Below are 24,902 nucleotides of genomic sequence, written 5' to 3'. Positions count from 1 at the left end.
CAGCGGCGCGGTCCGTCGCGCTTCTGAACCACAACACCCACACAGTGAGAATGACACATCATGTAAAGTCCGAAGTATTCTCATAGGCACCTAGCTTTAGCACCTAGGTAAGAAGCTAGGTTGGGTTGGTTAGCATGGATATAAATAGGAGCTGAACAATACATAAAACACAATACTAGGCAGCTGCATCTTTCGTAAGCCATGATACTATCTCCTAAGTAACGATACCAAGATAACGATAATTAGTTCTTAGTATACATAAGCCTGCTATCTGGGGGTGAGTTGTAGGGCTGTATCAAGATCCCACGTATTATCAAAGCGGGTCGCGGGATCGTTACCGAACCCCCCTAAGACATTCTAGATTGAATCTAGATCCATCTCAAATCACAACCACCAAGCCCTAGAGGTACATGAAGATTCCGAGCCAACCAATAGAATTACCCGCAAATCATATCTAGCATATCAAAATAGAAAACCCAAGAAAACCCAAGAAAACCCCCTACAAGCGGTGGATGACGATCGCGAAACTAAGTAGAGGGGCTAGACCCGGGAGCTGAAATGTCCCCTGCTAGTCCGTGGGATAGATCGGAATACTCGTACATAGTTAGTCTGTTCTATCACGATGGATGCTAGTCTTGCGGCACGTCATTTAGGCATCTAAATACTTTCTCGATAACGGCTTCGAGTAGACTGGATAGACTGAATATAGAAGTATCTAGACTAGGCAGATCTATTGTGGCCTGTCGTTCGTATGATCCTCCCTTTTGAAGCTGCACATAAGGCTCAACGGGTATACGGTATACCTATGAAGTATTGAAGTGCTACGTGCACATTCTCTAGAGATAAAGGATACCTGCCCAAGCGTTTAGCTACTATTTATCATAGACCATGTTCTTTGACTTCATGTATGTACATGACATGAACTAAGCTGTCTACTTGTAATTACTCTGAAGCGTTGAATGCAACGACACAGTGAAGATATGGATGCTTGGAAACCCATTTCCCCATTGTTCCATGCCATCCAACCTTTCACCAGACATGCCACAGATACACCTTGGCCCCAAAAGATCTGGTGGATTCTCATCCCTCTAGCATCCATCATCACCGTGCTAAGACTCGCCGCAAGAATAATTCGCAATTTTAGTTTCAGCCGCTTTGCGAAAGCCAGGGGATGCGTGCCGCCTCTGGTCGTAGCGAACCCCTTCCCCCTGCCATGGAGTCTGGGGCGGAAGTACGAAGTCTACAAGGCCTCGGTCGGCGGCGACCTGTTCGAGGGCCACTTTCAGCGGAAGTATAAGAAGTACGGCAACACGCATGCCATCGTGTCTCCCGTGCTCGGGACGCAGAAGGGGATCAATACGGTGGAGCCGGAGAACTTCAAGACCGTGTTGGCGACCCGTTTTGAAGATTACAAGAGGCCGGCCTGGAGGTCGTTGGCTGCGCAGCCTATGCTTCTTCCGGGTCTCTTTACGACTGACGGGTACATTTTATTTCTTTTTGTATTCGAAACGGCATAGAAAACCCACCACTGACTGCTTCATAGACCGGTCTGGGCCCATTGGAGGGCCATGGTAAAGCCCCAGTTCACGCGCAAAAAGTTCGACGAGAACGTCGCCAACAGCGAAAGACACATGCAACTCGTGTTCACAGCCCTAGGTAATCCAGGGGCCAACGGCTGGACAGACGATATAGATCTTCTAGTAGTAACCCCCAAGCACCATGGTTCCCCCTATACAGACTAACAACCCCCTTTTTCATAGGATCATCTTTACCGACTAACGATGGACACCGCAACCCAATTCCTCTTCGGCGCCTCAGCAGAAACGCAAACCGCAGCGCTAGTCCGCGCCGGCAAGATCCCCGCCGACACATACGTCAAGTCGCTGCTCGACGGGTTCGACGAGAAGTTCCTGCAGGCAGCGGGCTACGTGGGCCACCGCATCAAGCTGTCGACCATGTACTGGATCTACGACGGCGCCGCCTTCCGCGAGGCCTGTCGCGAGCTGTACGCCATGGTCGACGCGTACATCACCGACGTCCGCTCCCAATCCGCAGCCCGAGGGCTGGAGGATGGGAAAGAGCACTCGAACTTGATCGAGGAGATGGAAGCGCAGGGCGCGTCGCAGCGCGACATGGTGAACCAGACGATGCACCTGCTGGTCGCGGGGATGGACACCTCGGCCGGGGCGCTGGGCTGGACGTTTAGCATGCTCGCCGCGAACCCGGCCATCTACCGGACGCTCCGCGAGGCCGTCGTCGCGAAGTTCGGCACGGAAGGGAATCGCCTGGAGCCGTTCACGCTGGAGACGCTGAAGAGCTGCGCGTATCTGCAGTGGGTGATCCTGGAGACGCTGCGGCTGTTCCCCGCGGGCCCGATCAATGTCCGCGTCGCCGTGCGAGACACGGTGCTACCCGTGGGCGGGGGGCCGGACGGCAAGAGCCCGGTGGCGGTTAGGAAGGGGGCGAGGGTGCAGCTGGGCACGTACTACACGCATCGGAGGAAGGATCTGTGGGGGGAGGATGCGGATGAGTATCGTCCGGAGAGGTGGAATGGGAGGAGGAAGGGCTGGGACTATACGCCGTTTAGTGGCGGTCCGCAGGTTTGCATTGGGCGTAAGTGACATTGTCTACCTGGTTAAGTGTAAGATCAAGCTAACATTGCACACAGAGGGTTACTCGATGACGCAGGTGTCGTACGCGATCGCGAGGTTTGTCATGCACTTTGACGAATTGCAGCCGTCTCCGGGAAGCAACAATGGGAAACGGTCGTGGATGACGGTGTTGATGCCGGGTGATGGAGTCAAAGTTCGGATGCACGTAAACCAAAGCTAAGGGATCGAGGCCGTTTCAGGGGGCAGTTATCTAGAAGCTAGCCCGGCATGGTATGATCATTACGGTAGTGATAATAGAGATTATGGAGATTTCTTAATGGCGACGTGCTTTAGTGACGGAATATTGCAGATTCATCGATTCGAGCTAATAACTGATGGCTTTAAGGGTGCCTAACTAATAGGAGTCAAACGGCACGTCTCTTGATAATCAGTCTCAATCACCTCTTTGACACCTCTGAATACCTAGTAGCCTCAATACACGGCTCTTGAATTGGAGAAACTTATAAAAGTAAAAATGAGATACATCGCTTTCATATCTAGTTACACAATGATTAGGAAATTACAGCTATTCTATTCGTCGAGGTCTCGTGAGGTAGCATTAACACAACAGCAAGCGTCCAACGCCGCATCTTTGTGCGTCTTCGCCGACTGAACCCAACACCGATCTAATCCAGCCCAACCCAGTTCTGCCCAGCAAGTTTACATCTTCATTTCCATACCGTGTTCAACAGCCAATGTCCCAGCACTTTTTGATATTCCACCGCCTTCATATCCGCATCTTCCTGCGACTCCTTGTCGTGCCACCCCGGCGGCAGCGCATCGAACCCGTGCACCTGGTCCGGCACCAGTAGCCACCCCACACTCGACTTGCCATCCTCACTAACATGCTGCCACGTGAACTGCTCATCATCTAGAATAAGCTTCCCCTTCTCCGCCGTCACCTCATCCTGACCTTCCTTGTCCAGTAGCGTCGGTTCCGGCCGACCCGCCAATCTACTCGCCATGCACCAGGCCTCGTGGGCCAGCTGATCGAGCTCGGCGCTGACGAAGAAGATGTGCGGCGGCAGGTGCTCGCGCGGCGCGAAGACGGCCGACACGAGCGGGTTGCTCAGGTCAAAGCCGCCGTCGACGTACGACCAGACGAACTTGGGGTAGAACCACGTGAGCATGTCGTAGCCGGCGTTGCGGAAGCCCTTGCTGAGGCTCGGCTTCCAGCGGCGCGTCGTCAGCTTGACCTCCTGCGGGATCGTCAGGTCCAGCCACCCCCAGATCGGGATCACGGCCTGCGGCCGGACCGTCTCCCGGATCGAGGGCAGCTGGCACAGCCCCATGCTGAGGTTGGCGCCCGCGGAGCCGCCGGCGAAGGCGACCCGCGACTTGTCGATCGGGAGCGTGGCGTCGGCGAAGGCGGCGAGGCTGAGGGCCTCGACGTCGTAGAGCGCGGTGGGGAAGGGGTGCGCGGGCGCGAGGCGGTAGTTCAGCCCGATCACGAGCACGTTGAACATGCGGGCGAAGCGCGTGTTCCAGCCGTCGTCGTCGGAGGCGTGGCCGAGGCAGAAGCCGCCGCCGTGCGTGTTAAAGACGGTTGGGTAGCGGGTTTGGGTGTCTTTTGGGTCGTAGCCTGGGGGGAAAAATATTCTGTGATGGCGAGACTTCGGGTTAGACACACAACAAGTCAAGGGTTTGGCCAGCTCTCCTTTTTCTCTTTCGCATTCTTTTTTGAGCCAGCATGAAAAGAAAAGTCATCGTACCTTATGGGTAAAGTTGGCCGGCATGGGTATGTTTTTAATAAGTTTGGCTCGTTTTCGTGGTGGTGGTACTTGCTCTCATACCAGTGCTTCAGCTCGCTTATGGACTGGACGAGATGGATGAGAGTCGCATGGGAGAGTCGTTCCAGAATTGGCTGATGCGGCTGCGTTTTCACGCGAATATCTGACAGGTCGATATTGCCCGCCGCCATGATTCGATGTGTTCTTTTTTCACTGTCGCTTACGAAATAGCCAAGGTTTACTTACAGATTTTATTTGGCTTTGGTTGTTGTAGATGACATGAATAATGCTTACTACTAAACTTACCTAGGTACCTGCAAATATATAGGTTTCTTATGTAGGTGTGTGTGCGGATAGGACCCAGGTAGTTATCTAGACCGGTACATATACCGATTTTAATAGTCGACGGCGTAGTTGTCGACTACGCCATCTTGGCCTATAGCCTGTCTTATAATAGCCCTAGCTCAAATAAAAAATAAATACTCTATCCAATGAGGTTGCTAAATTGACTCATAAGGATACGGCGCAGCGACAGCGGAACTCGGAGGGTCGGATATTGATCTTTGCAGTACTCCATCTAGCGGATGGTCCGACATCTAAACTGCTAAAGCAGAAGCGTGCTCCGTAGATCCACAAACCCTCACTCACTTGTAGAGTTCCGCTCTTCAACAAAAGACGGAATTATCGCGAAAAGAAAAATTTTGCGGTAGGTTAGCCGGCACTTGCCTCCCTGAGCAGATACCAACTGTGCTAGGCTATTAAGACGATCTCGACTTCACAGTCCAAGTTCGAAGGATTGTGTGTGCCTGCCGCGATTTTCGTTATCGCGTCAATATGGCGTGTGCGGATTTGCTCATTATGCGGCTTATCAATGTTGAAGCACATTGATTAAAGATGATGAAGGTTGTACGTGAATAGCATCCAATTCAATATCTGCCAGATATGTATTTCTTAATTTACTTTACTTTTACGGGACGTTCTTGTAGTTGAAATACAACGGTTCGGTGCTGATAATGTGGGCATCGCCTCTTCCGCGCTTCGTCTTGCTGCCGCTCTGTGTACTGGGTATAATTAGTATTTTTTTACTTCAATCATAGTAGATCATACACTCGCTAGTTAGGTTCAGCCTCCCGGAGATGCCTTCTTGGAATCTTCTAGCGAGAAGGGATGGTATAAATGGCAACAGAAAAGATTTTCTTTCCATACCAATGGAGATTCTATGTGAATATCAAATTCTTCCTCACATCCCTGGCCAGGCTAGAGATCGCGATGAAAAAAGAGAATAAAAAGAATCGGTTGCCCGAAAGCAACCGTTGTAAGCCAAAAAATTGTAGGCACGAGTGCCCAACAAGCAAGTCAATAGAACACAATAGCCACATCCTTGGAGGTGGTTTCGTTAGAAATTCCACCACACCCCAAGTCCTTATCGTATGAGTCAACTGCCATATCCCGTAGCAGGAACGCTTAGCACGGCGTGGAGAAAGCGGGTGTGTTTGTTGGACGGGAGGCTATACAACGATGTATGGGAATTTCAAAGCAACAAGGCGAAACAGAGGTCTGACCCATGGTGAGTTGGACTTACCCCCAAATCCAACGTTTTATAACCAGAACGGGAATACTCGACGAACGGAAATGTTTGAATCGCATTGCAATGTGGAGTCCCCAGACCAACCGAACCGAGTGACAACGCAAGTGGGCAGGTAGGCTCGGGGGTAGAGATTGAAACCTACACAAATCACACATCGGCGCCACGCTTGCCCTGGCAGCAACACCCGTGAAGATGATGCCACCAAAAGGGAATGCAAAATGCAAGATGCAAGATGCTAGAAGCAGGATGCATAATGCAAAATGAAAGCCCCCCACCGATTTGACCAATAGAGTATCATTCCGTTTCGTCGACACAAGGGTATCATTCCCTCTCCGGTCTTTCGTGGAATCTCGACGTCGAATATGGGTGAGACAAACGTGGAATACAAAGATTGTGCCCAGTGGGGACTGTCAGAGACAGCTGTTTTCCCCCCAACCAAATGGGCAGGAGTTTCTGCCCTCGAGCACTGTACTGAGGATCTTGCACCTGCTTGATTGAGCGCTGTCTTTAGGCATAGCCCCCGGGCATTTGGTACCCCTAACGCCAGGGCAGTTCAAGCGGATAAAAAACAAAAGGAAATTCCACGCTTGAACCGATGCCGAAGGTACTTGGTCTATTGTGTTGATTGAGCTTGCTTGTTTGTGGTCGTGGTCGAGTGCGACCGCGACGTATGGAGAATAAAAGAAAGAAGAAGAGTATGAAATAAATAGGATGGAGGGAGACGGATTTCTTAAATAAACAATCGGAAGAGTTGGCGGGGCAGCAGAATCAGCGGGATCAACCGACCGTAGATCGCGCTAGTCCTAATCTAGGTCAGTGTGTCAAAAAGAAAAGTCCCGATTGGACAACCCCGAGTTTTTGAATCGAAGTGATCTAGGTGGGTCCCTTATTTTCTGGGGTAACTAATACACGGACCAACCAAGTCACATAAATAGATTAAAAGCAGCCTCTACATACGTATTCTTAGATCTTAGGTAGACTTCCAGGTACAACTACTTGGGTACTTAAATAGATGCCCCAATAAATTAAATAATTCGAGACCCAAATACGGTTAGGCTCATGCAAAATGCCTGAATAACACCCTTAGAGCCCTAAATTCTACCAAATATCGATGATATTAAAATGCACAACCGGCTGGCGTGCACCACAATCACTCGAATTTTCTCAAAATGTACTAATCAGGTCACCTAAATTATACCCCAGGCTTCCGAATTTGGTTTAACGTGTAACACTTGTAAACGCATAAGCCACAAACCACCATTTAGTGCAATTTCCCTATCCTTCCCTCTTCCCAACCGCCTTTTCCAAATCCCCCCCAATAAAAGCTTCCAATGAAATTCGTTCCTTCATACATACATAGTTAATCCTCACTTCTAGTTTACCCAACTTACCTAGGCCGAATACTTCATCTCCACCGCCTTGACCATCTCCGCCTCTCTCTCCAACCCCCATCTGACGATGTTCAGCACGCACATACGCAGTTTCAGGTACTCGTCTCGTTTCTCTAGGAGGAAATTCTCAACGAGGCACACGATGAACTTATCGCTGCGGCCGGCCTTCTTGCGCTTGGCTCGCCAGGACATGTAGATTCTTGCCTCCGAGCCGTTCGTCACGACGCCAAACGCGGTTGTCGTCAGAGGTGGCGATATTGGAGCAGGTGGCGCAGGCCATGATGCATTTGTACGTGCCGAGCAACAGGTCGCCTCGGATGTCGAAGCTGATGAGCGGGGCGCTGAGATACTTGTTGGCTCGGGTCGCGGCTGTTTCGGCCTCGGCGTTATTGGGGAGGAAGGTGGATGGGTAGCCGTAGAGCATGTCTGGCGCCAGTTCAGGTAGCTTTGATCTTGGAGCCTCCTAGGTCCTTCACAGTTGTGAGTAGGGTTTTCGTGAAAGCTATATTTATATCGTCCTCTAACAGTTCATTGGTCATGATATTGTCCTCATATTCGTTCTCATATTCGTCCTCATCATCATCATCAACATCATCACCGTCGTCGGCGACTTCGTCATCATCGTCTTCGTTGTCGTCTGCGTCCCCATATTTAACTCCGTATTTGCACTCTCCCCGGCCTGTTGCTCCCAATGTAAGTGACTGTCTGCTACGAAACTCCTTTGCTGGTGGCTCTGGGTATTCGTAATTTGACTTTACGGCTTCCAAGGCCTTTATCACTTTGGCCGGCAACCGTTCAGGCATCTTTCTTTCGAGGAAAATTATGTTCCCCTCAAGATTTCCATCTAGAAAAGATGGCCCGAAAAGTAGATCGTGATCCTTTATCTCGAATGTGTCAGAGCCATCTTCGAAACTACTAGACTCCGCATATTCCATGATGTCGAGTGTTTATAGATGAAGTAGAGCTTGTCGTTGGTTAAGGTTTGATTTGCAAAATATTGAAGTTGTAAAGGGGAAGTTCAGTTTCAACTTGCTTTCACGTTGAGAGTTAATAGATACTTTGGCCAGTGCCTGGAGTATGGTTTGGCCGTGGTCATCCGCCAATGAAGTTCGACAGCATTACCTTGATCATGTATGATATACTGATACATTGATACATGTATAGGTACGTATAATTCATACATAGTTGCAACCATTGATGTATCATATTTCTTCCGTATTCCAACTACTTCTAACTCAACTCGGGTAGGTCCTAGCCCCCAAGTTCTCCCACTTCCGGAATGTTCAGCTGCCTAGGGATACTCCTACTTTCCTTGCCGCGAGGTAATCTCCCTTTGTATACGAAGTTTAGGCATCTGAAAAACCAGACAAAAATCCGTAGAAGTGTCATTCGTGAATAATGAATTAGGGTAGTCCTCCCAGCAACTATAGGAGCTGTATTGAAACCTATAAGGATACATGGCCAAGCAAAAGCTTATGATTCATGGCTTATAGGACCTAACGATTGGAACCCATTCGAACGATGTGATATCATTCACCCTGAAAAACTCGAGAACTACCTATCAGGCATAGGAAAACCTAGCCTTGGCATCTACCTAGATGCTAGGCAGCGGAGCACGCGATGCATACATGCCTAGTAGGCATACTTATGTAAGGAGGCAGCACGTCCCTTTCCATTAGTCATAAAAAGTGTCAACAGTTATCATTCCCAATATAACCTAACCCCTAGCCTCTATTTAGCTTTTCAGCTACTGCTGTACACTTTCTATCACCCGGCGCAAGACCTCTTAATCACGGGGCAGGCCATGGTGAGAACAGCTTTTTTTCATTCGTGTATCCTATATTTTTTTTTTCAAAAATCTGAATAGTTATCAGAAACCTAATACATAAGTATGGCCGCATTTTTTAAAATATCCGAGCGCCATGCCGTTGCGGTCGAGAATCTGGCTCGACCACTTCCGAAATCATCGAGATATCCACCGTTTTCTGAATACCGCGTTCCCCTGGCCCAGGATACATTGCTTTAGGGTTCGTGACCAAGGGGATGTCGTCAACGCTAGACGAGTTGCCCCCACTGATTGATCTATGGAACTCATCGGAGAGCATCGGCTCCTTTGAACGGCCGTAGCTGTTGTGTAAGCTGTGGCGGCTATCCGAGCCTATGTTGGCGCCTGAATGGTTCGTAGTAATTTCACGGGTGGTTAACTTTCCCTTCGCGGCCCGGAATAGTGGCCCGAGGGTGGGGAGAGAGGAGGTAATGATCAAAATGTATCCCTCCGACATGCCTAATATATCAAGGTATGGCACGGGGTCTAAAGCGCGATTGAGGTATGAGTATTGGTCCTCCAACAAAGAAAAAAAAAGGCACGAATGGTATGGAATAACTCACAAGTTGGATCAGTCGCCGAGATGGAAAACGCTTCACCGAGGGCTGCCAGTTTGACGACAGACACGACGAATGCTAAAGCGCTAAGACATAACGCAGAGGCGACGGCGATACGGTTTCGCAAAGGCATCTTCAAGCGCATAACAAAGGGAATCGGATAGAAGGCGAAGAAGAGGTCGAGGAATGCCGAGTAGGCCGACGTAAAGTAGGCTAGGTTGATCATCACGTTGATGTCCGCGCATTTTCCACCGGGGATTCGCCTGTCCCATCCAAACGCAACAGGTTCGCATTGCTTAAACCACCAAATCGAGACGGCCAATATGCAGGCCTGCGAGGTGATGCCAAGAGTCCAGAGAGCAACCGACGTCCTTATGCCATAGTTGAGTATTCGCTTTAGAATAGCGATGATGGCAAACTTCGGTAACGAGAACTGCCAGACCAAGATCGCATTGATAATCGCATTGTATTTGAGCGCTATGCTCTTCTGCTCCTCATTCAGATCGTAGACGTGTTTCCCGAGGCCATATCCAGAGGCTATCGTTATGAGAACACTCACGACGAGACTTAGAACGAGACAGACGACGGTGATGTGATCGTCCAAGCCCAGTCCAGCTCGTTGGCTTGTGCCGTAGTGCAGACGGCAAAAGATCCTTAGTCCAACAATCACTATAGCAAGAGTTCATCTAGTAAGAATCAAGGCATTCATGGTGAGTTTTCAAAGCAATGAAGGCATCATATATACCTGTGGTGATTGCGAAAAGAGCCCATAGAACTCGATTAGCAAAGACATCGTAGTCAGCTCGTCCGAGCTCGATCATGCTGGCAGGTTGCGCGCATACGCTCACGTGCGACGAGAAGGTATTCTGTAGATCGTTTCCCAAGCTTTTTTTATTTTGCAATTGAAGATCGCCGGAAATATACTTCTTATCTTTGTTAAGATGGCAGCATAGTAGTTCTCATCGTAATAGTCGGAGTAAGCGCCGTTCGTTTATTGTTGTCTTTGTTCGTTCATCCACCAAGCGTTACTGCATCGAGCTTGAAAGTGGTGTGGTTTGAGTTGAGAGACGAGATTTCGTGTATATAGAAACAAGTCGAAAATAATAATAATAAGAAAAGCAATTGGTTGCCACAAGTTAAAAGATTAACAGTATGGGTAACCAACAGTAGAACAGTCCCTTAGCGTCATGCAGTTTCCCAAAATTCCCACTCGTCGTCGAGGATATGGATATTCAAGGTGTAAGAGAAGTTGTGAGTGAGTTCCACTTAACTAGCAAGTACTGCGCGCCTCACGTTCAAGTAAGTTGTCTAGAACTCGGGGCTTAAGGTTGACAAGAGCCGGATCCAATGCCAGTAAGTATTCAAAGTAGGTATTAGTTTGACAGTCTCGCCCGGTGTTTGCTCCCCGGGAGAGGTACGACGTGGTAATTAAAATACCTGGTGAGCCTTTAACTGCATGGAGTATGGCAAGGGCAAAAAGGAGTCTGAGCTAGCTTAGACTGCCCGGCAGCCCAGGTCGAGGTCTGAGCGGCGCTGACTAGGTTTATTATCACACACTCCCACACCACACATACACACATAACTACACACATATGGCGTATAGTACACACACATATGTAAATCCGAATCCGACTCGTTCTCTCCAACTCTGGGCTTGAAAAAGATCCCTAATAAGACCATACCCTTACCCAAGGCGAAGACTCTGGTAACCGTTTTGATCGACCAACATGCTATGTACTGAAAATAACATGATCCCTCCAGCATAGCGTGGTGAGCAGATGCAACCATCGCACCGGTACCGCTTAGTTAGCCTGCAATGCCAATCTCGATTTCCTCGCTCGTGAATGCCTATATGAAATCCACCGATAAGCCCTAATAGCCCTCACTAGAGAATAGTTAGAGATACCTATGTAAATGAAGGGCACATGCGTTCGAGTCTATGTCCATAATCTATGTCCCTATGTCTAAGGAAGCTATCTCGATGTGACCCTACATAGCTAGTCTTACGTAAAACAAGAATTGATGCAGGTACTGCAGGTACTAGCTAAGTCTAGCTTCACTCATTACTGTACTATGTAGTAGGCTCCTAACCTAGTAGTTAGTAGTTACTATGCGGTAGAGTCCTCTAGACTATTGTCTAGGTACTACCTTGTAAAGATCGTGGAATACAGCCCGTTGTTTGCAATCTGCGTCATCGCGTGCATTGGACTCGTATTCTGGGTGCCAGTGGGTGGTACTAGTTATTATAGGTACATATAACTAGTTGCTATGTATGTAGTTATGTAGTATCATAGTCCCTATGCTTCACAATATTATTCATGGATACTATGGTAACTTAGTAAGTCCATAATAGTAGGTAAGCATCTTAAGACAGACAGTTTCGTGAACCTGGTCACCGAATTTAGATTGGGTTCGTACTTGTAAGTTAGCTGTTGATCTCGTACTGAGCAACTAACCAAGAGAGTATTATATCTGGGTATGGGACCTATAGTATATACTAGGGACTATGGGTACCAGTGCCTATATTTACATCAACTTCCCACTAACTAATACGAATACATGAACTACACAGAATATTCGGAACAACATTGAATCCCTTATCAGCCGCAACTCCCTTCGCATGAACCTACGAGATTCAGTTCAAGATTAAATTCTACCCGTTATTGATTTTATGCAGAGGAGGGTGTGATAATGATGATAATGATGGGGAATCCCTGGCTCCCGGTTGGTTTGCCGTGTAGGCATCTACATGTATTGTACCTACATATGTAGAAAATCCTTCCCAACCAACATTGAACTTCGACACTTACAGTAACTACTGCATGGCATGCCTTTATCACATGGTATGCTAGGTCTACCTATGTTATCTCTTCCTTTCCCCTTTGAAAATTCTTCTCGAATCATTTTCACGATCAATTACCGAAACTAGAGACCTTTTTCCCGACACAAGCATTAGGAGGATCATGGCAGAGATCCTCTAGCGCGTCCCCTCCCTCGCCCCTTAAGGCGACCCAAGAGTTTCTCAGGCTGATCGCAAATCAAGGACTCAGCGCTGTCTTGCTATGTAAACTCTCCCATAACGCTGCGCTCGGATGGGGGAATGCTGCAGGGGGGATAACGATAGGGGGTAGGTAGGGTTGTACCCATATCCACTTGTGCCTACTTTCGGGATCGTTTACGCAAATCTTTACTGTAATGAACGAACTCGTATGCAGAATCATCCATGACCCAGACGCTGGGCTCTACCATAGTACATAACATACCTGGTAGCAACATAAGGTAATGTAAGCGGTGTGTCGCAGCGTGGCCAAATGGGAAAAAGACCCGCGCTCAATATTGGCACATAAGGTCGTAGAATCTGCTGACACGCCCCTACATATATCGTGGGTCACACACTTCTCGAACGAAGTACCAATTCTTTTTTTTTTTTTTTTTTTTTTTTTTTTTTTTTTTTTTTTTTTTTTTTTTCTGGAGTAACCTTAAGCATTAGCTGCCCGGGACTTCTATGGCGAACCTTGGCGTTGGCGAGATTTCCTGTCGATGTCATGTAAGTTGGTAGGGTTTGTTTTGTCTTTGGGTAGACTATGGTAAACTTCCCTGTGATAGGATCATACGGCGCAGCATGGCGCCTGGGTTATCAAGCCTTGACGCTGCAATGAATTCTTGTTTATGTCCCTGTTTTTCCATCAAGCCGTAGCGTCATCGGGACTTTCTTGCCGTGCTAGATCCCGCGGAATACTGGCCCGGCCGTCTTAAGAGCATGGCCATATTATTGACCACCTGGGCACCCAAGAAACACACTCATGCACGATTCAAGCGCGTCGTGGGTAGTTACTACTTATATCCTCTCTGCGCTCCCAGGGAAAAAGGCGACAGCAACTTTAGATCTAGATGTAAGAAGCCAGTTTGTTTCTTATTCCGTTTATTCGACATACCGTCCATCGCCACGTGCCCGACGTTGCTGCCATCTCTCTCGCATGATCATAGCCAGGAGTCACTATAACATTCCGGGAGATCGGCCACTTAGATGGCGTCTGTGAACGATACGGATCACACCTAGGTCGGAATATTTTGCTGTGGGTCCACCCTGTGTCGACAAAGGTAAAGTGTTTGTCGATCCGGAAACCCGTGTGATATCCCCGGCCGCGATAACCGTAGGCAGCGTTAAAGAATCATACGAACAGTCGCCTTAGTATGCAGACGTGAGAGGAGCTGAAGAGGTGAGAGTAGGTTGTTTTCTGGATTGCATGGATGCTAGAGCATCTCGTCAACGCCGGCATCGTCCGTTGAACTTGGATCCCTTCATCATCCGACGCTCCCTTCCAGGGGCTACCTAGATAATGTGTCAGTAATCACAAGATTGCCTAGGTAAGATGAGAACTCACATAGTTCGGGAATTTTTACCTACACAAGAACACTAAACTCTCTTCACCTACGATATTGAACCAATTTCTCTTAGACTAAATTCTTAAAGCCATACTGGTAAAAGGAAGGTAGTATTCCAAAGGGGAATTTAGCCCCAGTCGATAAGTTCATCACATCAGAATGAACCATCTCCTCTAACCGACAAACCAAGCTTCCACCAATCTTCTACCTACTAGCTTATCGACGAGAGTAACCTCGAGGCGTGGAAAACTCCTAGTTCGGTGACAACACTATTCCTATCTCGATAATCTTATTGATCACCTTGCAGGTATATGTAGCTGAGCTAGCTGCCGAGTGCCTAGGCAGGGTAACGCAACCAGCACGAAGCAATTACTGAAAAGAGCTTCACTCACACCATCAAGAAACGCCAATATTGAACCATAACTGCAAAATAGCAAGCTGGAGGCAAGCTGGAGAGAGGGGGGGAAATGAACCTCACGTCCTCCGTACCTGACCTAGTCCTTATCAGAACGATGCCAAAAGCACCTATCTAAACAACCAATTCCTCGGCTGTATACCTAGGCATCTTCCACTGCTCCATGCGAACCTTGAAGGCTTGAAAATGAGATGGCACTCTGGGCTTACAGTAATACCTAGTAGGTGCCTATGCATATTTCAATATTTCAAAAGCTGGGCTACCACCTCCCAGCAACTAATAACCTTGGAAAACTCTCCGATATAACCCTCCCTAGCCCCAATCCGGAAAAGCGAAGATGCTCAATCTCACGATGATGAAGTTCGCGATGTCACCTCCTGATACTCACTAGCTCCCTAGCTACCAAGTAAGTGACCTAGGCGATTATTGGAATGTCTACCCGCGCAACCTAGTGTACCTGCTTCGGCAGATGCTAGCAACCACCTGTCTAGCACCTAGCATCTAACTGTAGCAAGCAAGTGGGCCGGTTCTAGCAGCAAGCTTGGGAAGTTGCTCTAGCCTCTAGCTATCAAAAATGCAAGTCACATGCTACTCCGAGTCCCCCAAGACCACGTGGGAAGATAATCTCGATTTGATCTATGCTATCTGCCATCTCATCAATTACCTAGGCTGCCGCGATTACCGAACAGGTAATTACCTAGGCTGGAATCTAGTAGATATCTATCCTAATCCCGATAGATAGCTGTACCACTCCCCAGAGCCACTAACCCAGTCCCTAGTACCTAGTATCTGCGGACTACTCTAGCTGTATCGAGAAGCCTTCGACTTCTGTGCCTTCCAGCCCACGGCCTCTAGGGCGCGCAGACCGAGGACGCCGGCGATGAGGAGGGCTTCGAGCGCCAGCAGCCCGACCCAGAACTCGTCGAGCGTGGTCGCCTGGTAGCTGCCGAACAGGCTCTCGAGAAGGCTCCGGTTCAGGCGGGTCGTGTGGGGGATGATGGGGAGCATTAGGGAGAGAAGAGAGAGACGAGTAGGTAGATGTAGATAGGCGGATGATTGATCTCGTCGGCTACTGAACAGGGTTGCCGGTTCGGTCTGGGTGGTCAATACTAGCTAGGTATCTACAGACACATGTGTATGTAGGTAGGTAGGTAGGTAGGTAGGTATACAAAGCCTCGCTGCGTAGCTTGTAAGTCTAGTGAGAGAGATTGGTGATGGGCGATAAGCAGGGACTGGGTAGTGAGACTTACAAGAAGCGCTCTTCACTTAGACACCCAGAGAAGAAGGTGGTTTGTGTTAGCGTAGTGCTGCTCACGACACTTTACGCACACATACACATAACTATATATACTAGGCCGAACAGCAGATTTTTTTTTTTCTATCGCACAATCAAAGACCAAAGAGCGGTGTCTTGATGTTCACTAGGTGCCTAGTAGTCGACAGCACTAGGTTATAGTATACCTGTATGTACTAGTATACAAATAGTGTAGTGAAGCATTCCAGAGCCAACCACGTGGGGAGAAAAGAAGAAAAAACATGCCACTCTGGGTAGGGTTCACGACATTCTGAATAAACATATATATATATGCAATAATATCCATTTCCCGCATCTTAAAGAGCCCCCGGCGGAAGCGCAAGTGGACACGGTGGAGGAATCTCGATAGGATCTTAACACGTCATGCGGACTTCGAAATCTACCTGGTAATTAATGTGTGGGGGATTGGTTTTTGGGCAATACGCCCGTTCCGTTCCGTCCTACCGGGAATAATATATTATTTATAGGCATATGTGTACCCTTACCTAGGTAGTTATAGGAAACTGCCATGTGTTTTACCCATTTTGACAGAAAAAAGCAAAGCACTTTATGAGTCTAGGTTAGCCAGGAGGAATAATCATGGCGGATCTGCAAGGCGTAGAGGGGAATCCCAATTGAGGATCTGTAGCGCTTATTGGTGGAGCACCTGCTAACAATTTTACCCGGTACTATCCATATATTAGGGAATGGATCCTGTTAACCACGGCTTACGGCGGCGGTAAAGGTCATCCAGATGGATAGCATACCCCTCCAGAACTGCTATAAAATTAATAGAATTCTGACGAAAGAAAATTCATCCTGATTTGAAATCTAGACCATACCATCCTACCAAATCGATAAATCACTCATGAACCCCCCCTGGTACCTAGGTAGATACTACGTACGAAGTAGGCACGTTGGAATCTCGGATGAGCGAATATGAACAGATGTGGTGCATTGCTTCTAATTTGAGAAGAGGGGATGGCAAATCTGCGAATTACATGGAATGATACAGAATAATAAACGTAGGTATTTCGTAAATCGGAGCAATCATTATGCACCGTGAGACTTCGTTATGCCTCGTAAAAACAATAGCCTCCCTTTGATAGTACATCGTACAAGGCAATCCTAAACTCCGCGCCGAATTAATCATTGATAGTGGTGATATTTATTTTCGCCGGGTTATTTTATCATCAATTTGCTTTGTTCTGTTTCTCTCGGAGATTTTGCTCGCGGGTGTCACCTCCTATCGCTTTCCACCACACGTCGCATCCCCATCGTAACGCTCTCTCGGCGGCTCCCGTTACCGTCATGGCCGGTCGTACATCGAGGTAGAATACGGGTTCGCCAGAAGGCTCCGGTGGCCCCTCGTAGTAATCGATGACATAACGAACTTCTTTTTGCTGGCCATCGGTATTTCTAGAGACATACCAATCGTGTCGATCAAATGGCGGTTCAGTCCTATGATTCTCGTTAGCTTATATCTGCATCATGTATCAAAGTATTTGTTTCCATCTTACCCGAAGGCTCCTGGATATATCCAACCCATCACCTGGAACATGGCTGCCTTGGGCGTGATGTCTTTCGGACGGCCTTGGAATCTGACTAGACCCGGGCTCAGATTTTCGACCTCCTTATCGTATCCGTACTGTTTGGCCATCGTGTCGAAGTTTTGTTCTCCATGACTGCACAGGCGCCAGCCTTTGTACAAGCCACCGGCAAATCTTTTCTCCCAATCCATGATTTCGGCCCATGCTCCCTCATTTAGAAAGTTGTGAACGCTCACCATACTTTCAACAGCGGTGACATCAGTATCGGTGTAGCCTTTGCGTAATAGAGCATTGTACATTTGCTGCGGAGATGGGTACTCCCAGTTACCGTCGCCATCGCCCCTGGGAATAGTTGATGGTTCTCGTGACGTAGGAAGCGCTTGCGTTTGGTTTGCTGCCGGGGCTTGAGATAGGTCACGGAACATATAGTTAAGGGGATTGAGTTTTGAGAACGCCGATTGGCTTTCGGCCTCTTTTACGTATGGACGAGAGTCGTGAGCAACGGGGCATGACGAAGGCGATTCCGATGAAGGCGGGGCATGCTTGACGGGACAAGCCGAGGGAGGGGTGATGGCATCGGCGGATTTCTGATGCATTGGGCAACCTGGCTAATTAGGAAAGCATTAATGACTATATCTCTACACTGGCCATATCCATTGTATAGCGACTTACAGGGGGAGATCTAGAGCCATCTCGTGCAGGAAGGTTGTAATGCGACGAGGATCGCGATTGGGCTCCAGTCTGAAGACCGTCTGCCCAAAACCAACCCATGGTTCTAATTGATATCGAGACAAGTATAGAAGAGGAGAAAGTAGAGTGATATGAAAATAGGGGGAATATAGGGACACAAAGATATATAAAAGTTGAATCTATATTCAGCTTCTAATATCTTGAGAAGAAAAGGATAAGTATGTCGCCTTCAAGTTGATTAACTCAAGTTTAATTTTTTTTTCTAGAAAAAAAAAGAAGCCTACATAATTTGCCGCGCTCGGGTTGAGTCAGTTAGCAAAACCTTATCAGTCATCAGATTGTGGAAAGACGGAGCCGTCACGAAGTGGGGCTACACACTGCCAGAACTGCAAGCCTTGAACTTAGAAGCGCGTGTCTGGCTTATCGATAGCAATCTACTACGTCACATTACCCAATACCCGTATCACTCGCATGTGCTTCCGAGCTACGCGATCCTAGAAAGCTTCAACCCAATTAACTGCATGGAATAGCAACAATGTGTGAATAGCATACCCATATCTCTGAAAACCTCCAAGTTGGAACTTGTCGGCTTTACACTAATAGCTTGCATACGATTGGGTGGCCCATCATGCCAATCAAAACTACATCTCCGTTATAATTTCTCACATACAAAATCCTAGAACCTGTATAGAAATGAGACCGGTCCTCTTACTTGGCCGGAACTGCGCGCGCCGAGCTTTCTCTCAAGCCCCCAAGACCACCATAAGTTTCGGGCGATGGCATTCAACTATTAGACACCGGCTCCCTGGCCCTTCATCATGGCGGAACTCTCAATCCAAGACCCGGATACTCCGCGCTACGGCCCATGCTGCTCTTGGCACTGCGGCCTTCGTGAAGCTATCCGAGAAAGATAGCACAAGTGCAGAAGGAACAGCAGAGGGTCGTATGCTAGAAGTATCACGAGATGAGTTAAAGAAAAAGGTTGAAGCTGATGAAAAAGGGTTATATCGTTTTGGTCACAAGATATTTATCTTTTTCGACTCTTATCTCTGGGAGCCTCTATGCACCGGCATCAGATTCGTTGAACTAGTCTTTATATTCATCCCGGTTATCATTTCTGTTCCAGCCATATGGTTCGGGAGTCGCCAACCAAATCATGACAACGAGAGATCTGGAACGCTATGGTGGTATAATCTGCTGGTCAAGGCTATGGAAACGGCTGGCCCAGCCTTCATCAAGGTGTGCTAGTATTGACACAATCGCATTATGAGTAGAGAGCTGACTTATCTATCTTGCAGCTTGGTCAATGGGCAGCCTCTAGGACTGATATTTTCCCCACTGAAATGTGTGATATCATGTCTAAACTCCATTCCAATGCCCCGGCACACTCCCTAGAAGCTACCATGCGAATAGTTCAAAAGGCATTCGATGGAAGGAGCTTCGAGGACATTTTCGAAGAGTTTCACGAGAAACCCCTGGGTGTAGGCGCTATCGCACAGGTATACAAAGCCAAGTTAAAACCCGATCTTACCGCCCCAGGCGATATCGATATTTTGGATACTCGACGTAATCTCCGAAAAAATGTCCGCCAAAAAGTCGACACCGTTCTCAAGAGTGTACCGAAACGTGTTCCCTCGTCTTATGTCGCCGTCAAGGTTCTACACCCGCGTGTCGAACGAACTGTTCGTCGCGATATCCGTATTATGGGGTTCTTTGCTTCGGTCCTTAATGTAGTACCTACTATCGAGTGGTTATCCCTGCCCGACGAAGTTGCCCAGTTTGGAGAGATGATGAAGCTCCAACTTGATCTTCGTATAGAAGCAGCCAACTTGGCCAAGTTCCGGAGAAACTTTAAGGACCGCACGACAACTTGGTTTCCATTCCCCTATCTCGAATTCACAACCCGGGAAGTGCTAATCGAAGAGTTTGCACAAGGTATACCCTTAGCAGACTTTTTGGAGAATGGGGGTGGTGTTTTCCAGCAGGATATTTCTCAGGAAGGTCTTGATGCTTTCTTGCGCATGCTACTTATTGACAACTTTGTGCACGCTGATCTACATCCTGGCAATATCATGGTTCGCTTCTATCAAGCACATCAGCCTAATCTTAGCTTGCGTAACCAGAGCCATGGCCAGAAGCCCCATCCTGAGGAACAGGCTGATGTTACCGAGAAAGTACTCGCACGCCTTCGCCCGTATCGCAAGCGCAAAGACCCTGCGGCTTGGGAAGCGGAACTGAAGAAAATCGATGAGGAAGGATTCAGACCACAGCTTATATTCATTGACACGGGACTCGTAACGGAGCTCAATGCGACCAACCGTCGCAACTTTCTAGACCTCTTCCGCGCCGTTGCCGAGTTTGACGGTTACAAGGCAGGCCACTTGATGTGTGAACGCTGCCGTCAACCTGACCTTGTCATTGATAAGGAAGTGTTCGCCTTGAAGATGCAACATCTCGTTTTGAATGTCAAAAGCTCCACCCTTGCTCTAGGCAACGTCAAAATCGGGGACATTCTACAACAGGTTCTAGACATGGTCAGACATCATCACGTGAGGTTAGAAGGCGATTTTGTAAATGTCGTCATTAGTATATTACTCCTTGAGGGTATCGGTCGCAGCCTCGACCCCAACGTCGATCTCTTGAGTAGTTCGCTACCAATCCTTAGACAACTGGGAGCACAAAGCGGGGCGGAGATGATGAAAGGCGGCGATTTCTCCATGCTCTTCGTTTGGGCGGGGCTAGAGGCAAGAAGATTCATGAAGGCCAGCATAGAAGATGTAAGTTGTTTCCATCTTTTTTATTATCGTCACACTTATGACCTTTACTAATGGCTTCATACAGGTGGAGAGATGTGTAAAATACGATTTGTTATCACCAAATATATAATCCATGTACATATATGTCTAAGTACGAATAGACATAAGCGCTGCGAGCACTGGCGTTTATAGACGCAATCGACCTAGGGATTGCTACAACACTGTTCATAGAATAAGGATGTTTCTACTCGTCATACGCTAATATCAATTACGCTATTGCGACTGTCTTAGAAGGTATCTGCGAGTTCCGTCGCTGGTATAGACCGCTAACTATATCTCTTCTTTATCTTCTATTCTCTAACTCAACACCGTCGCAAGCTGTGTAACCTGGTCGAGCAAGTCCTTGGATTCACGCGGTGCATTCTTAAGGACCTTGTCGCGAAGGTGGTCTACCTGAAGTCCGGCAGCGGTAGGTGGGTTACCCTGCGCAGTTTGGATTCGGCTAACTTGCATCTCCAAAAAGAACTTTGGCACCTTGATAGCGAGAGATCCGCCCACACTGCGGATGCCTGCCTCCGTCGCCTGGTACACATCCAGCATATCCTGGAAGGTCTGCAGGTCGGTGTCAGCGAGTGGGTTGGCTGTTGCGAACTTCGATAGGGCGAATTGCAGCGCAGTCTGGCTTGACTGGCTGAAGTCGATGGAAGAGAAAGTCGTAGACCCAGAGGTCACATCCGGAACGTTGGCAATGGTGGTCGCAGACTTGTCGCAGGTCACCGATGAAGCTAAAGCGGCGGCAACATCGGAGACTTCCTTTGGCAGCGTCTCGGAGCCGATCACGAAGCACGCTTGGCTTGCGCTTTGTCGGGCGTTGACAGCAGGGGCAGGTATGACGTCAGTGGCCGTTACGAAGGGGATCTTCGGTGCGGGTGCCGCGGCGACAGCTCCGGCCAGGAGGGAGACGATAGATAGTGAGGCACGCATCTTCGGTATATGTTATTTGAGTTGATGTTTTGTTGCTTTCAAGAAAGGCAAGTGTTGAATGATCAGCAGAGAAGGGGATATCTAATCCTGGCTAGAAACGAACGAATTGGGAAAAGAAACGAAAACGAAAGAACCCCTTCCAGAAGGATATGAAGAAGAAACAAGCAAAAAAGTGATAAATGATTAACCTAGAAGAATGTCGATCATAAATCGAGACGAGGATGCCTCATACCTTTTATCGACACCAACACTCACACTCAAAAAGACGAGATTCAATCCGTGTAGCCGATTAGTGACATGTTCAAGACGCCAAGTCTATGGCATTTCGTCTCATGTCTGATATCCATGGTTGACTGCGTACTAGGTAGCAAGTAATACCTACTAGTAGCCGAGGTGCCTACTGTTAATGGATTTTAAGTCCGGACGGTCTTTTCATCCCATTGGCCAATCGCTAAGGTTTAAGACCTGAGACTATTGTGTAAAGGTAGGCGCTATGTTTAGAAAACTTAAAGAGCCTCAACGGCGATCTCCTTACCAGGTATCTAGGGAGGGTTGGGTTTCACTATCGCCATTGACCAATCAGACGCATTAGCTTTTCGTATGATCTACAAGATCCTGGTCGAAATCGCAACCCCACTATCGGAAATGTCGAAACTGTCGAAACTCCTTTATCTCCTCTCTCTTCCCCTAATCATCCCCTCCTTCTAACTTCGTATTCATTTTAGAACTTCCGACTATTGACTCTCCTCTACAATGCACTAACCTAGGGACATAAGGAAATTTAGATTCACGTCAAACTTCTATTGTAGTAGCATATCGTTTGTTCTCATTACTACTTAATAAACGGGCGTCTCTGTTTGTCGCTTTCGACACAGCCGAGGAGTTCTAATATGTGCCGCCGCCGCATTCATTAAAATGAAATAAGGAACGTAAGAGAAAAGAAAATGACACAATATTTCTCTTGTACCTAGAACCCGAGCTACAACCCTTCAGCACGTACTAAGTTCGGTCGCCTAGCCCAAAGTACGAATCTGTTGATTTGCGTCGGCCATCTAGATGAGACCAGTGAGACCAAGGCCAACAGCAAAGAGAAGGTCGTCAACAATGAACTTGACGCTAAGTAGCAACCCATCAACGAGGATGTTGAGGCTCTTGACAAGACCAACGGTAGCAAGAAGCACGGGGATCAAGTCAAACAAGACGGGACCTAATGTTTCCACGTATTAGTTTTGTCTCTATGTCAATCAAGAAGTATTGGGCTCTTACCAAGGCCAAGCTTGATGAGGATAAACTTGACAGTGAATAGCAGCTCCCACAAGATGATTGAGACTGTTGCGAAAATGTCTTCCTTGCCGTGACGGGCATCAAGAATGGCGCGCTTTCCAATCGTGGCGCCCTGTTCGAACAGGTCCGCGAGGGCTTGTAGCTGGGGAGCGATGCTCTCAGCAGCAGATTTTGCGTCTGCCGCCGGCGCGGCATCAGGAATAGGAGTCAGAGTCTCGTCTAGCTTTTCGTTAGACTGATATCTAAGGCCATGTACCATTCATATGGGGATGGATCGCTTACTGATCTTGGCGGTCTGCTCCTTGACTTGAGTGAAGAGCGTCTCCAGACTTGTCTCGATGGCGTCAAGGTCCTGGCGCTTCTCGACAACACTACCAGCAGCGATGGGGTTAGCAATAGTAGTGGCGAGGAACCCGCCAAAGGCAAAGAGTGTCAAGAATGAGGTCTTCATTTTGAAAGAGGGAATGAGTTGGAAGTAGGTTGCTAACGACTTGGGAGTGCTGATAGAAGAGTCGAGTCGTGATGGGATTGCTTGCTGAGACTGATGAAGAGAAAGAGCAAAATGTGTTCTTCCGACGCGACCAGATGCATCTATTTATGCTGCTTACCATACTATACGGCCACTTCCACTTCCAAGGCCAACGCATCTCGAGATTATGCGCCCCAATGGAATCATGTCTTCAACATACCTTTCGATCACCTCCGGCACCTATTGTATGATATCACTCGAGCAGTTGGGTATATACGATGCCAGCTATCGACATTTTCATCGAAACGTCAATATAGATCGATGGATCTTATTCGTCCGATCTCAAACAGTCGCCGACAGAATGGGCTGGAGCTTTTCTTGGTATGATTGGCAACTACTAGGTAGGGAATAATCGACGGGTACCGTTCCTATTGCCACATCATCCTACCCATGACCTTGCGTGCTACTACAGATTGTTTACAGGGGCAGTCTCGGGAGTTGGTCGTTCTGCCGGGTGATTTGTGAGCTATCTAAAAGAAAAGATCTAGATGTCCAGCCTAGCAAAGGCCTAGAGAAGACATTTGCTACACGCCTGCTTACTGGATTCGAGGGCTAGAGAAGTCAAGTATGATAAAGATATACCTCGACTTCATACTAATGTAACAACAGGTATTAGATCTTGCTGATCACAGCTGTCACTTTTAAGCTTCTTTCTGCCCTTCTCGATAGTCATATTAATTCCCGTCGATCTTTTCCCGAAAAGTTCTGTTCCTTTGGACATGGTATGTTCCCACATCCATAACCTAACGACTTGTGTTAACGCCGACTCTCGATCTCAAGAAGGCAGAGGTACCGAGTAACCTGGAAATGGAAAATGAAAATATTTCATCCATATTATTTGGACTGCAACGATAGGAACATAGTTGCTTAGCTTCGTCACTTACACCGGCAACCTCCGCATTTTGATCAAAATAGTTACCCCTGGCCCCTATTCGATCAAAAAGGGTAGATTTGTACCAGCGCGTCTTGCCCCTGACTGCTACACAAGAAAGTCTAATGCATAAGAATCACGATTTCTAGTACGTAATAAATTGAACGACACCCTGCAATTCCCAAGAGCCGCATATATTGGATTTGTCTCGGCCGGCTCAATTTATCCAGCTCCCCTACCAATTGAAAACCGTGCGGGGTGCGTCAGATCCAGAGGAGAGACGTCAAAAAGGGAAGAAAAGAAGAAAAAAACAAGAATATGTTGCCATGGGCTGATGCAATGCACTGAGACCAGATCCTTTCTTTGCCGTGCAGTGCCATCGATACTCGGATTTTGGTTCC

General features: G+C 47.9%; 9 protein-coding genes across 9 annotated transcripts; 2 read left to right on the top strand and 7 right to left on the bottom strand.

Moving 5' to 3' along the window:
• Positions 1 to 769: 769 nt before the first annotated feature.
• Positions 770 to 2,832, top strand: GGS25DRAFT_531143 (cytochrome P450; the record flags this gene model as incomplete). The annotated part of the gene is made up of 4 exons (XM_049265464.1): positions 770 to 1,480; positions 1,544 to 1,703; positions 1,761 to 2,613; positions 2,669 to 2,832. The coding sequence occupies exons 1-4, from the start codon at positions 960 to 962 to the stop codon at positions 2,830 to 2,832; spliced, it is 1,698 nt and encodes a 565-aa protein (XP_049118213.1). The 5' UTR covers positions 770 to 959.
• A 288-nt stretch (positions 2,833 to 3,120) lies between these two features.
• On the bottom strand, positions 3,121 to 4,779 carry GGS25DRAFT_488084 (alpha/beta-hydrolase). The gene is made up of 2 exons (XM_049260779.1): positions 4,364 to 4,779; positions 3,121 to 4,250 (listed from the first exon to the last, which is right to left on the bottom strand). The coding sequence occupies exons 1-2, from the start codon at positions 4,570 to 4,572 to the stop codon at positions 3,320 to 3,322; spliced, it is 1,140 nt and encodes a 379-aa protein (XP_049118212.1). The 5' UTR covers positions 4,573 to 4,779; the 3' UTR covers positions 3,121 to 3,319.
• Positions 4,780 to 7,275: 2,496 nt separating this feature from the next.
• Positions 7,276 to 8,196, bottom strand: GGS25DRAFT_253353 (uncharacterized protein). The gene is made up of 2 exons (XM_049257208.1): positions 7,900 to 8,196; positions 7,276 to 7,844 (listed from the first exon to the last, which is right to left on the bottom strand). The coding sequence occupies exons 1-2, from the start codon at positions 8,007 to 8,009 to the stop codon at positions 7,361 to 7,363; spliced, it is 594 nt and encodes a 197-aa protein (XP_049118211.1). The 5' UTR covers positions 8,010 to 8,196; the 3' UTR covers positions 7,276 to 7,360.
• Positions 8,197 to 9,041: 845 nt separating this feature from the next.
• GGS25DRAFT_253345 (uncharacterized protein) lies at positions 9,042 to 9,756 on the bottom strand. Its single transcript, XM_049257207.1, has one exon. The coding sequence runs from the start codon at positions 9,640 to 9,642 to the stop codon at positions 9,265 to 9,267; it is 378 nt and encodes a 125-aa protein (XP_049118210.1). The 5' UTR covers positions 9,643 to 9,756; the 3' UTR covers positions 9,042 to 9,264.
• GGS25DRAFT_253338 (uncharacterized protein) lies at positions 9,557 to 10,899 on the bottom strand. The gene is made up of 2 exons (XM_049257206.1): positions 10,488 to 10,899; positions 9,557 to 10,411 (listed from the first exon to the last, which is right to left on the bottom strand). Exons 1-2 carry the CDS (start codon positions 10,561 to 10,563, stop codon positions 9,672 to 9,674), a joined length of 816 nt encoding a protein of 271 aa, XP_049118209.1. The 5' UTR covers positions 10,564 to 10,899; the 3' UTR covers positions 9,557 to 9,671.
• A 5,471-nt stretch (positions 10,900 to 16,370) lies between these two features.
• Positions 16,371 to 18,434, bottom strand: GGS25DRAFT_488069 (cytochrome c/c1 heme-lyase). The gene is made up of 3 exons (XM_049260778.1): positions 18,060 to 18,434; positions 17,358 to 17,995; positions 16,371 to 17,298 (listed from the first exon to the last, which is right to left on the bottom strand). The coding sequence occupies exons 1-3, from the start codon at positions 18,156 to 18,158 to the stop codon at positions 17,031 to 17,033; spliced, it is 1,005 nt and encodes a 334-aa protein (XP_049118208.1). The 5' UTR covers positions 18,159 to 18,434; the 3' UTR covers positions 16,371 to 17,030.
• A 336-nt stretch (positions 18,435 to 18,770) lies between these two features.
• Positions 18,771 to 20,963, top strand: GGS25DRAFT_521041 (ABC1 family protein; the record flags this gene model as incomplete). The annotated part of the gene is made up of 3 exons (XM_049263984.1): positions 18,771 to 19,316; positions 19,376 to 20,854; positions 20,919 to 20,963. The coding sequence occupies 3 exons, from the start codon at positions 18,771 to 18,773 to the stop codon at positions 20,961 to 20,963; spliced, it is 2,070 nt and encodes a 689-aa protein (XP_049118207.1).
• A 114-nt stretch (positions 20,964 to 21,077) lies between these two features.
• On the bottom strand, positions 21,078 to 22,306 carry GGS25DRAFT_253191 (uncharacterized protein). Its single transcript, XM_049257205.1, has one exon. The coding sequence runs from the start codon at positions 21,815 to 21,817 to the stop codon at positions 21,191 to 21,193; it is 627 nt and encodes a 208-aa protein (XP_049118206.1). The 5' UTR covers positions 21,818 to 22,306; the 3' UTR covers positions 21,078 to 21,190.
• A 563-nt stretch (positions 22,307 to 22,869) lies between these two features.
• Positions 22,870 to 23,552, bottom strand: GGS25DRAFT_521039 (uncharacterized protein; the record flags this gene model as incomplete). The annotated part of the gene is made up of 3 exons (XM_049263983.1): positions 22,870 to 23,024; positions 23,084 to 23,320; positions 23,384 to 23,552. 3 exons carry the CDS (start codon positions 23,550 to 23,552, stop codon positions 22,870 to 22,872), a joined length of 561 nt encoding a protein of 186 aa, XP_049118205.1.
• Positions 23,553 to 24,902: the final 1,350 nt, after the last annotated feature.

Source organism: Hypoxylon fragiforme (genome assembly GCF_022984875.1).
Source record: "Hypoxylon fragiforme strain CBS 206.31 chromosome Unknown GGS25scaffold_4, whole genome shotgun sequence".
Taxonomy (NCBI): domain Eukaryota; kingdom Fungi; phylum Ascomycota; class Sordariomycetes; order Xylariales; family Hypoxylaceae; genus Hypoxylon; species Hypoxylon fragiforme.
The sequence above is the reverse complement of the archived record's forward strand: the minus strand, read 5'-3'. Positions and strand labels throughout refer to the sequence as shown.

Bases quoted from the DNA above. Each gene is read 5' to 3' on its own strand.
- GGS25DRAFT_488084 (XM_049260779.1), bottom strand. From the start codon at position 4,572: ATGGCGGCGGGCAATATCGACCTGTCAGATATTCGCGTGAAAACGCAG. The intron at 4,251-4,363 runs GTACGATGACTT...TCGCCATCACAG, and splicing joins CGGCCAACTTTACCCATAAG to AATATTTTTCCCCCCAGGCT.
- GGS25DRAFT_253353 (XM_049257208.1), bottom strand. From the start codon at position 8,009: ATGGGGACGCAGACGACAACGAAGACGATGATGACGAAGTCGCCGACG. The intron at 7,845-7,899 runs ATGACCAATGAA...CGAAAACCCTAC, and splicing joins ACGAATATGAGGACAATATC to TCACAACTGTGAAGGACCTA.
- GGS25DRAFT_253345 (XM_049257207.1), bottom strand. From the start codon at position 9,642: ATGTCGGAGGGATACATTTTGATCATTACCTCCTCTCTCCCCACCCTC.
- GGS25DRAFT_253338 (XM_049257206.1), bottom strand. From the start codon at position 10,563: ATGATCGAGCTCGGACGAGCTGACTACGATGTCTTTGCTAATCGAGTT. The intron at 10,412-10,487 runs GTATATATGATG...CTCTTGCTATAG, and splicing joins TCTTTTCGCAATCACCACAG to TGATTGTTGGACTAAGGATC.
- GGS25DRAFT_488069 (XM_049260778.1), bottom strand. From the start codon at position 18,158: ATGGGTTGGTTTTGGGCAGACGGTCTTCAGACTGGAGCCCAATCGCGA. The intron at 17,996-18,059 runs GTAAGTCGCTAT...TTTCCTAATTAG, and splicing joins ATGGCTCTAGATCTCCCCCT to CCAGGTTGCCCAATGCATCA. The intron at 17,299-17,357 runs GTAAGATGGAAA...CGAGAATCATAG, and splicing joins ATATATCCAGGAGCCTTCGG to GACTGAACCGCCATTTGATC.
- GGS25DRAFT_253191 (XM_049257205.1), bottom strand. From the start codon at position 21,817: ATGCGTGCCTCACTATCTATCGTCTCCCTCCTGGCCGGAGCTGTCGCC.